At 34.3% G+C, this 12,655-nt stretch overlaps 1 protein-coding gene across 1 annotated transcript in view; it reads right to left on the bottom strand.

Annotated features, from left to right (window-relative positions):
* Positions 1-11,959, bottom strand: part of LOC150080915 (programmed cell death protein 6-like) — a 37,283-nt gene extending 25,324 nt beyond the window's left edge. Inside the window, exons 1-2 of the mRNA XM_090381069.1 lie at positions 11,789-11,959; positions 3,923-3,984 (exon numbers count right to left, since the gene is read on the bottom strand). Coding sequence (XP_090237195.1) covers positions 3,923-3,984; positions 11,789-11,847 — 121 coding nt within the window. The 5' untranslated portion in view covers positions 11,848-11,959. The remainder of the gene's footprint in view (positions 1-3,922; positions 3,985-11,788) is intronic.
* Between the last annotated feature and the right edge of the window lie 696 nt (positions 11,960-12,655).

Below are 12,655 nucleotides of genomic sequence, written 5' to 3'. Positions count from 1 at the left end.
ACATTATTATGGTGAAATGTGTGTCCCCTTCACTGAAATCTTTAGTCATATAAAAAAAAACCATAAATAAATTGTAAGAATCTTCTCTTCTTTCCTATTTTTTACATTAGAACTATAACGTTAAATAGAACTATAATATTACGTTATTATAGTTCTAGCAGCTATAAAAGAATTCATTATTCCATAAATCCTACAATTATTTTGAAAGCTAAATCCAAAAATCACAAAGTAATTTAAGAAAACCAAATGGCCATAAGCAGCTAGGATTGTTTGTGCTCAAATGACAGACAGTAGTATTCTGCTATCTATGTTGTGTAATAGATGATGCCAGCTCACCAAAATTTGGGAAAACATAGGATAATGCCAAAATCCAAAATGTCTAAATAGATCAGATAAAGTAGCAAAGTTGCTGTATAGGGTGAAGCTTTCTGTTATGAAAGACATCATAATCCACTGTGTATTAGTGATGACTGCTACTGATTGGAAGATGTCATGTGCTTTCTTATATTGCTGTAGTTTAATTTATTATTTGTTTTTCTTTTAAGGAGTCAGGAAGACTAGCTTAATATTAGTTCATTATTTTTAGTTTAATATCAGTTGATTATTTTTCATTTAATATTAGATGAATACTTTTTATAAATAGACATTTTTAAGTTAAAAGATATTTGTATAGATAGCAAAAATGTACTCAAGTATTTTCACAAGCTAGATATTTGCACTGTAATCAACCATATAGTTTATTATCAGTTAAAACCAAGCTGTGTGAATTTATTTAGGATTGTCCCAAGTGTCAATCCAAGAAATAATCTATACTGAATTTGAACATTAACCACACATTCATCACAAACACCAAAGAAACTCAGTTTCAACAACTTGAAGCGGGGCAACTGCTTTTTAGAAAGATGGAAATTCACAGGTAGGAAATTTTTACTTATGCAAATTTAAATTTAATGTATTACTGGGCTGAGGAAATTCCTCTTTTTGCAACTTTGGAACAGTTGGCTTTATTAGGCCAAGTAATTTTTGGAACAATTGGAACTGATTATTATCAATTTTTTAGAGATATCTATTCCATTCTTGAAAGAATAACCCATTAAATTAGGAGGTTGGACATAGGGTTCAGAGCAATGAATCATTACTAGTCAAGCCAAAACACCATGTGACAGAAATCTTAGTAAGCAAACCTTGATGACGTTGAATCAAAATCAATTTGGCTGCAATACCATTGTGGGAAAAGAGATAGTGCCACACTGCTTCCCATTATCAACAACTGTATCTGGCAAACAAAAAGGTTTACCATAATATAATGTATTTGTCAGATCGCAATTTCATACACCAGTCTAATCATAGCAAAAACTTTAAATATGCCATTACAGGTATTCATACAAACCATGACGAAAACAACTAGAAGAGAGCAAGGTTAACTTCAAAACAACGAATAAGACATTTAAAGATAACCTGATCAGTTATCTGGATGAATTAGTGTGATATGAGAGATAGGGAAAAATGAGTTCTAGCATTTAGTAAAATTATTCTTCATGTAAATAAAAAAATAATAAAATCTTTGTTTTTTTTTATTTTTTAGTACAGTAGACTCTCGATTTTCGGGGATAGATGGTAAAAAACAAATCCCGGATAATCGATTTCCCAGTTAATCCAAAAATACATATGTAAGAGATACGTTCCAGGACTTCTTACTTCATCGAGTTTTACGTAACTCGGGAATGCCTAATAACCTATTGCTACTATTTTATTATTGACAAATCTGAATTCAGTGAGATACTTGTTAATGTTTGACCATTTTCATACATTATTATTAGTTTAATTTTCTGATCCAAATTGATCGCTTTCCTTTTCTTGGTAGATTTACTAGTACCGCTGTCACTTATCCTCTTAGTCGGCATCGTGATAACGGTCAAAATGAAATTTTCTGTAAAGAACTTCAGAGGGTTTAGGCGAAAACTCACTATTATCACTCCGCACGAGCTCACATTTTGCTAAAGCACATTTCTGGAGGTCACTACCATAAAACAATAAAAACAATTTGCACTTTACATGTTATTGGGCTTTTCTGTTAGTGCATCTAATTATAAACGGGTAGTAAACTCGATCTTATTGCATTTGCAAAAATACCGATAGCTGGAATTCTCTGGGTTTTTATGTTATTATGGTAAAATGTGTGTCCCCTTCACTGAAATCTTCAGTCATATAAAAAAAACCATAAATAAATTGTAAGAATCTTCTCTTCTTTCCTATTTTTTTGCATGTTACACCGTATCTCACTTGTGCATGCTGTGATCATCGTTATTGATTGCTTATTTAATTTAATTTTTTTTTGTTTGTTTTAAATTTTATAATCCTCAAAAAAAAAAAAAAAAAAAAAAAAAAAAGAGTGAAAAAAAATTTTTAATTTACGTAAATCTGTAGTTGCACAAGTCGGGTACTTACTGTATCAAAAAATGTTCAGCAACCTACGTAAAAAAATATAGCGATACACAAAAAATGAAAAAACTTGCCACCCACTCCTCGCTTGTCCAATACGATGCTTCCCTTTATTTTTTGCGATGTCGATTTTTAAGTCTATAGCTTTCCTATATTTTTTACGATGTTGTGTCTGGTTTGGTCACCAACATTATAATGGTTCATTAGAGATTTAATGGATGCACCGTTTTCGAATTTTTGAATAATTTCAAGTTTTTGTTTAACTGAAAGCGCAACTCTTGTGTTTACCCATCATTTTCGCAACTTCTAAACAAAAAAAAATTTTATTATAAAAAAAATTGACATCCCTGACATAAAAAAAACAAAATTTGTCTTTTTGCAGTGCAACGGAACACAACAATCGATGCAACGCACTAAAACAAACTAAACACTTGTACTCTTTTTCTTTTTCTTTAGCAGCGGGTGTGAAGACAGCAGGGGTTGTAAGATAATAGGTACACTAATCTCCCAATGATGACTTATAATGCCATTTGTCGCTTATTTACAACTTGCAAAACATCTGTTTATACTTATTGTATTTATTACTTGAATGTTATGATTTATGGTTGTTTTTTTTTTTTTTTTTAAATTGGGAATCTTGAAGTGCCCCGATTAATCTGATCCCTGTAAATCGAGAGTCTGCTGTACTTCAAATTAGTTTCACTCTCATTGCTATGTTGATATTTTTCAATTTTTTCTCTCCACATATTCATTGAAAGAAACAAGGCCTCGGGGTCTAATTTTTCAAGGTGGATAATTTTTTTTTTTAAATTTAGCATTCGATTTTACAATGCATAACTTTCCTAGTCTGATTCTAAAATACAGTTTTTATCTGTATATGCCAAGGATGTCTTTAATTAATAATTTTATAAAAGTGAGAATTTGAAAATTATAAATATCAGTGTTGAACAACATAAAATTGTTTAGATATTCTATTATTAATATATAAGCTGGTACATACAAATATTCTTAATTTTCTAATTTATATCTTTCAACTTTGCTTGTATTCCTAGTTGTAAATATTTATTCAGTGGATGTATGTATGCTGAAGAAATATATGGGAAAAATTGCAGTAAAACTGATTTTTAAGATGTCTTCCACCACCATAAAACTTGTATTTTTAAACAAGTTTTCCATTACGAAAAGACTTGCAATGTCTACCAATATGCAGCCAATTACCAATATATAGCAGATTTATTGTCTTATAACCAATAACCAACACATCAACTGTGCTAGTTAAAGTTTTGGCAACTTTCAAGCATGTGCAATTTTAACACAAATTAATTCTTCTAATTATAAACTAAGTGCAATATTAAAGTGCATATGTTTTAAATTTGCAATTCAAAATTTATAATTCCTGAATAATTATCTCCATTAAAAATAATATTTTGGATGCAACGAGAACAAATGACATATATATGTTTCAATAACTACTTCTTACCATTTGAAAGTGCATACTGAAGCTCCTTTGTTGATATGGCACCACTTCTATCTGAATCAACTCTGAAAATAAGAAATCAATTTAGTTATTAAAATTAGAAATAAAGTGAGAAATTTGAGTTTTTATAATCTAGATTTCATTTATAAAAAAATTAGCCTTTTCCTGAAAGTCAATCAATCCTAGTACTGATTCAAGCAAGGTGCATATCCCTTAGGATCAATAATACACTTCAAGAAAGTATACAAGATGAAAGGGAGGAGAGTAACAACAGAAATACAAATAAAATCAGTTCTCCCATTACTATAACAAATTTTCACATACAATAGTTGTCTCTCACGACAAGCTTGTTTAAACACATGGTGTTCAAAATGTTTTTCAGTTATATAATACCTAACAGCTGGAGCTTATGTAAATTTAAAGAAGGATTAGAATCATCTGGTTTAATAGTAATAGAGGCATGTGATGCAAGAAAGCAAGCGTATGAGCTTATGTAGCATCAGCCAAAAAAAAAAATAATAATAATAATAAATAAATAAATAAAAAAAAAACATTCACACAACCATTCCCTCTAAAATTTTGTCCAGTTCCTCCTTGAATTTATTTAAGCTATCAACTTCCACAACGACAGATGGAAGTTTGTTCCAGCAATTAACCACCTGCTGGCTAAAAGCAAATTTCCACACATCTATTCTACAACTGTCTTTCTTCAATTTGAATTTATGCCCTTAGGTTCGTAATCTGAGCAAGTGGAAGAATCTCATCAGAATTCAGTGTGCTCAACCCATTCAAGGCCTTATACACCTCAATCAGATCACCTTGCAGGTGCCTAGTCTCCAGCCGCTGCAATTTGCAGAACTTAAGCCTCTCTTGGTAAGAGGATCCCTTCATTCCTCTCACCAATCTTGTTGCCCTTCTCTGTACACGTTCAAGCAAATCTACATCTTTCCTAAAATAATGCCTCCAGACCTGTACGCAGTACTCAAGGCATGGCCTGGCCTGGCTACTGCCTTATATACAAAGGGATTATCACCTCCTTTCCCCTGCTAGCAAAATTCCTGTATATCTTTGACAAAACCCCCATGGCCTACTCTCGCAGCCTGTCTACATTGCTCAGAAAATTTCATATCTGACTGCGCAATTACTCTCAGGTCTTTTTCATTTCCTACCACCCTAAGTGTAGTACCACACAGTTGGTACTACACAGGGTGGTACCAACCTACTCCCAGGTCTTTTTCATTTCCTACCACCCTAAATGTAGTACCACACAGTTGGTATGTTCCTCTGGGGTTACTTCTACCCATATGCAGTACTTTGCATTTGTCAATGTTAAACTTCAGTTGCCACTTCTCAGCCTCTGCCCAAATTTTCTAGATTCTGTTGCAGTAACATACTGCCATTACTGTCATTAACAACCCTGCCAACCTTTGTATCATCTGCAAACTTCAACACTAAGCCTGATATACCTTCATCAATATCATTGATAAATATGCAAAACAACAGTGGGCCCAACACCAAACCCTGTGGGAGTCCACTAATAACATTAGTCCACGAAGAGCAATGTCCATTGATTACCACCATCTGTCTTCTCCCACTTAACCACCCTTTTATCCACTGTAGCAACTTACCCTTAATACCATACTGCTCCAATTTGTACAGTAGTCTTCCATGCACAACAGTGTCAAAAGCTTTCCTGAAATCCAAATATATGATATCAAAATTATTTTTTGCATCCAGTTCCTTTGTAACCACACCATAGTATCCAATCAGATTTGTCAGACAATTTCCCTTAACAAACGCATGCTGTGTCTGAATTACTGCTGCAATTTTGTCTAGATGATCCTGCAATGCATCTTTAACCAGTGACTCCATTATTTTACCTGGAACAGAAGTTAAACTAACCGGTCTGTAATTACTCATGTCACCCCTTCAATTCCCCTTTGTGAAATGGGGATACATTTGCACATCTCCAGTCCATGGGGACTTCCCCTGAGTCCAAGGATGCTCTCATAATTATGGCCTACTTATTTCCTTTGCCACCTCCATTAATATAACTGGATAGATCCCATCTACCCCAGGTGCCTTTCTTATGTTTAACTCCAACAATTTCTCCTCCACTTTGCTATCAGTTATTACAAAATCATTTAACTTCCTGTTAGAGTTTGATAAACGTCTGGCCCTCTCCTCCTTGAATAACTCCTCATGTGTGAATGTAGATGCAAAATATTCATAGTTTGGCAGCTATCTGAGAATGATTATCTACAGTCAAACCATTGATATCAGTTGGTCCAATCTGATTAATCCGCTTCCTTTTAGAGTTTATATAAGTAAAGAAATCCTTGATCTTTTTCTTAGCATCCTTTGCCAAAGATTTCTCGTAATCTGCCTATAGATATAGATATCTGGATTAAACCATGTGATATATATATATATATATATATATATATATTTTTTTTTTTTTTTTTAAGATTGATGCCATATAAGCCTTCTTGGAATTCTTGGCATCAATTTGTGTTTATTAATACTAATACAGTACAACATTCCAGACCTTTTTTTTATGAAATTGACTGATTTCAGTTTGGTGCAAAACTTATTCTCTCATCAAAGAAAAAAACAAAAACACAGCAAACAAAGAACAATGCACAAAAATAAGCAATAATGTTGCATGTTTTTTCAACATTCAGGATATTCATTATAAATATGTTCCGAATGTCTAGACATTAAATCAGACCTGTTACAGAGGTTCTGCTTTGACTGAGAGAAAACGTTAATAGAAAAACATCACTAGCTCTTTTAAAATGGTGGATGGTCTCTCCACTATAACAATAGTCCTACGCATACCACATTCTTCATTCAAGAATTTTTGGCCCAAAAAACTGTTCCTGTAGTATATCATCCTCCATATTCATTTTAAATTACCCTATATGACTTTTTTTTTCTTTTCCCCAAACTCAAAATGAAGCTGAAAATTCTTGCCTTCTAACTGTCTAAACAGAATGTAATAGTGGAATTCGACAATCTCACAGGTGTAAACTTACAGCAATACTTCCAGAATGTTGGAATGTTGAAGTATATCTTGGATGGGGGAGGACTATTTTGAAGTAGACACATTGAAGCATTATATGTAGACTAACTCTCTTTAGGAAAAATAGTCTTGGAACTTTTTACCCAGACATCATACTCAGCAGAAATGTATGGTTTTAAAAATAAATTTTGGACTTTTCAAATTTTGGAAGTTTAGCAGTCAATATACTTTATCGTGAGTTTATAAGCTTATAATGTTTACTTAAGGTAGTCAAAAGTCTACTGGCTGCCAAACAGATAATGCATAGTGGAAAAGCGAGCTGTCAATTAAGTTTCTGGAAGCATTAAGTTAAATTTTATTTAACTTTTAACTTAAATATAATTTCATTCAGTGAACCAATTCAACACTAGTAGTGGTACTCAGAAAAAGTTTTGCTCCAAACTAAAATTAATCAGATTCACAAAAACATAATCATAAAATAAAAAAGTCTGATTCAACAAAAATGCTAAAAATAAATGTTTGTAATAAAATCAAGGGGAGACACCACTTCTGTTCCATTTAGAAGAACAACTTGGGGTTTAAATCAGTATAAATTCAAATCTAAACTATAAACTCACTGTACACCTTTGGCCTTTAACTCATGCAACAAAACAAGGTGTAACTCCAAAAAAAATATAACTGCACACCAAATTTCCCCAACAATCCAATCCACAATAACCTGTCTCTCCAAAGTCACTAAAGCAGCTATGAACAGACTTCCTCTCAGAGGATATTCCAAGATTACATTACATACTACATGCTAAAAATTCCAAATACTGATATCACTGATCTTGTAACCAAGCTATGATGGCAATTTCCTTGCCTCACCAGTAGTTTCCTCTCACAGAGTAAGAATATTCACAGCTTAAAAACATATCATATCAATGTTGAACTCTTTTGCAATGCTAAAACTTTTGGAGAGAAGCATCCTTCCTATCATTATTAATCAGTTTTTTCCAGACCAAAATAGCCAAAATGATTTTGATTTCATTTCATTTTTTTTTTATTATAATGGATAAAACAGGACATGATGCGCCACATCCAAAAGGGTCATATTAATTGGGCAAAAAAAAAAAGCATCAATTATCACCAACTTATTTAAAATATTATTCTATAATAAATAAGCCTTCTATTCTAAAAAAACAAATTGATATTATTCACTAAAATAAGCACAGCTGCTAATCAAGTCACTATAAATTAACTATTAACTCTAATAGAACAATACTGCTAAATTTCTTATTTTTTTGAAAATAAGATGAAATTTTTAGCAACTTTTCTTTTGGCACTTCTTAAAACTGTTTTTTTAACCTCATATATACTATTTAAAAGAATTATGCAACACTTTAAAGCAATAATCAGAACCCGTGAATACATATATCCCATTATGAAAATATAGCGTGGGAAGGATACCATATATGTAGCTGTAGACAAATATGTAGCTGGTGACTAAGAGAGCAGAAAAAGATAGCATGGGAATTTACGGAATGAAAAGTGCTGAAGCCCAAAACAGCCATGAGTTGATCTGTAATAGTAATACAGAAAAGGTTAGGGTAGCCAAGTATGAGTAAGCACTGACTAAGAAAACAAAGAAAGGAGAGGGACAAGGATATTTTCACATATGTGAAATGAATCAGATAGGACTCTTATGTGATGGGTGTGGGAAAGTCTTAAATTATTATTATTATTATTACTCATATGGTCCAAAAAAAAGGAAGAGTGAATCTTATCATGCTGAGCCAGCCAAAAAAATTCCCGAGTTACTTTGAGAGAGAGAGAGGAATCACCAAGAAAGGGAAGAATGATATCCAGCTCAGGACCCTGGGTGTGCCAAGCCCGTACTCACCAGATGTGAGCCCCTGGGGTGTTGTAGATGAATTGAATAGGTGCTCTGCATCCATCCATCTGTACCGATGAAAAGATCCTTCATGGTGAGGAGAGAGACTGTGAGTGAGGCTTTACCGATGAAAAGATCCTTCATGGTGAGGAGAGGCTCTGTGAGTGAGGTTGAGACATGAAATTAGTGATTTTGAAATTGCAGATGATTGTTTATTATCATCATCTATGTGATCCTTTTTTTCAAATCTAATCTTAAAACAGCATGATCATGTTCCTAATGGCTGGCTGCCTTCAACAGTCCAATTTTAACCTGTTTTGTAATAAATCAGCTTTTATTTTAAACTTTAACTCCAATATAAACTATCAACAAATTTGAACAGCTGTGGGATGCAACATTCCACCCAAATAAAACAAACTGTAACCAGCCTCTTACATCTTTAATAAACTGACCAAATATTTTTGTTAATAACTTTTCTCTTAACATTATAAAACATTTCAATAATCTAACTACTGATCTCACACACTTAGGAACAAAGATCTACTGCTTCAAGCTGAGAGGCAAACCTCTTAACTCCAAACTTAACTTTATCTCTTTTAAATCTACACAGTGAAATAGCATTAGTAGAGGGGTACGATGCAAGAAACAAGTTTATGCAAGCTTTTTTTGGCTGATGCTTATGCAGCATCAGCCAAAAAAAACCCGCTCCCATTTCACCCCTCCGTTCATTCCAAATACCTGTCCGGCTCAGCATTAAATTTATTTAGGCTATCAACTTCCACAACAAAAGACGGAAGTCTGTTCCACCAATCAACTACCCACTGCCTAAAGGCAAACTTCCGCACATCTATCCTACAACTGTCTTTCCTCAATTTGAATTTATGCCCTCTCAGGTGATTATTCTGAGCAAGAGGAAGAATCCCATCAGCATTGAGCACGCTCAAACCATTCAAGGCTTTATACACCTCAATCAGATCACCTCGCAGGTGCCTAGTCTCCAGACACTAATCTGTAAAACTTAAGCCTTTCTTCGTAAGAGCAACCCTTTGTTCCATTCACTCATCTTGTTGCCCTTCTCTGTACTCGTTCCAGCAGCTCTACATCCTTCTGAAATGAGGCCTCCAGACCTGTATACAGTACTCAAGGCGTGGCCTGACCATTGCCTTATACAAGGGGATAATCACCTCCTTATTCCTGCTAGAAAAATTCCTGTATATCATTGACAAAACACCATAAGCTACTCTTGCAGATCGTCTGTACTGCTCAGAAAACTTCATATCTGCCTGCACAATTACCTGCAGGTCCTTTTCATTCTCTACCAGTCAGTGTAGTACCACAGAGTTTATACGTTACTCTGGGGTTGCTGTTTCCCATATGTAGTACTTTACATTTGTCAATGTTAAACTTCATTTGCCACCTCTCAGCCCATCTGCTCAACTTTTCTAGATCCTGGTGCAGCAGCATACTGTCATTGGTGCCCTTAACAACCCTGCAACCTTTGTATCATTTGCAAACTTGGACATTAAGCCTGATATACCATCATCAATACAGAAAACAACAATGGACCCAACACTGAACCCTGAGGGACTCAACTAATAACATTAGTTCACGAAGAGCAGTGTTCATTGATTACCACTCTCTGTCTTCTCCCACTCAACCATCCCTTTATCCATAGCAGCAATTTGCCTCCAATGCCACCCTGATCCAATTTGTGCAGCAGTATCAAAAGCCTTTCTAAGATCCAGATATATGATATCAAAGTTATTCCCTGCATCCAGTTCCTTTGTGCCCACATCATAGTATACAATCAAATTGGTCAGACAAGACAAAACCATGCTGTGTCCGAGCTATAACTGAAGTCTTGTCTAGATGATCCTGCAGTGCTTCTTTAACCAGTGCTTCCATTAATTTCCCTGAACAGAAGTTAAACTAACAGGTCTATAATTACTTGTATCGCCCTTTGATCCTCCTTTGTGAATTGGGGTCACATTTGCACATCTCCAGTCCATGGGTACCTCCTCCGAGTCCAAGGAAGCTCTCATAATTATGATAATTATATAGCTCTCATAAATACTTAATAGTGAGTCAATCATTTTTGAAAAACACCTAGGTCAAGTGCTATAATGGACATACTCAAGCAGTTTTATAATTTAAAAGTAATTCTTTATTGATTCATTTCTACTGTTAAGTTTGCCATCAAATATTATATAATCACATGTGATGATTTTATCTTTAGCTTATCTGTTATTTTTGCTTAACATACTTAAATGTTTTATTGCTACCTTAGCCCCATTTACCTACTTTTATTTCCAGCATTTATTGCTGTACCACTGCTGTCCCAGGCCTTCTATTGCTGCCTTAAGGTTATTCTGTTATTTATCACAGTGTGAAGTTTCTGCCATCATTATATTAACTTTTGTGTCATTTTTGTACAAGCACAAGCATGTCGTTTTGTCAAACTTGTGTTTTGACCTTGATGTTAACAACACAGTCATTGTACAGTACCTGAATGTTGAATAAATGGATATTTGCTGAATGACTGATTAAAGAGTTGGCAACCTAAATTGTCATTCGACCACAAATCCAATTTTTAACTTGGTTTGGAATGGGACTCCAATAATTTTGTGACCCTAAAGCTTCCTTGCCAATTTAAAACTTCGTTGGTATAATTTTCTAAAATGATAACAGTAGGCAATGCATCAAAAATTGTTTATCGATCCTCATGAGAATTCTTAGTGATTAACCTGCTTTTTAAGCAGGTACATCACCAGTAATTTTCTTGAGATCGATACACACACTGAAATAGAAAAAAAATGAAAATTTCTGTATTAAATGACATTAACAATTTTTTGGAATTCACTGGCCAGTTTCGACAACCACTTCTTACCGCGATACTCATAGTATGGTATATATATAATTATGCACTCGTGCCTTACTTTCAAAACTACAAAAATAAATATGATATTCCCACCTTTGATATAAATCCCACAGAAAAGCTCTATCAGGCATATGGGCAGGCGGAACCGCCATATTCAGAACTATTCCTTTTCTAAATATTAATTAGTATATAAAAATCTATACATATAGTCAAACTGTATTGACAAACGGTCACAATCACAAGCTACAAATGAGTCAACCAACACGCGTCATTACTCATCCATAAAAGTTGCAAGGACGCCTTCTATTAAGAAACAAAAATTGAAAACAGTCGCCAGAAATTGAAAACGTTTCGTTAAATTTTGGAACTGAAGCCTTCAAAAACCAAATTTGTTTTAATATGTGTGTACCTAAAAATTCGTGACGCGTCAATACAATAGAGTCGGTGCGGCTACGGAAGCAGGTATACCTTAGTAACTTCAAAATGTTCACTCCTTTGGAAAATTCTATGCTCGAATCCTGTTGGTGGAAGAGTACGTACCTGTCTGAGATAAAAGATGATCAGGCAATACAATACTTCGCTCATTAAATAAACACTAAGACCGCATTGACCTTGACAGAATGTTATTGTTGTTATAGGGTTTTAGGCGAATCAGCAACTTAGGGCATATTGCGCCGTATAAAATATGTCTGTAAATTGCGTGTGCTCTGCGGTCAACTTGTGTTTGCTAGACAAAACCCGACTTTCCGTGAGAAAAAACCATGTTACCCTTGATTGAGACCGACTAACTCACCATGTTGTGAAAAAGGCCCATATAAATTCCTCGCGTTATTGATCGGGTTTGAACACGTGTCTTTCAACCCAGTGTAGGGAGCACGGAAAGTGTAAAGTGTGTTAGTTGTCTGACAGATACAGAGGTTTCTCCTGTCTCCGTGTTGTATTCTTTGTACGTGTGGCACA

This window comes from Mastigoproctus giganteus, chromosome 9 (genome assembly GCF_048544385.1).
Source record: "Mastigoproctus giganteus isolate SK-2022 chromosome 9, ASM4854438v1, whole genome shotgun sequence".
Lineage (NCBI taxonomy): Eukaryota > Metazoa > Arthropoda > Arachnida > Uropygi > Thelyphonidae > Mastigoproctus > Mastigoproctus giganteus.
Note: the sequence above shows the minus strand (reverse complement) of the source record. Positions and strands in the feature narration are given on the sequence as shown.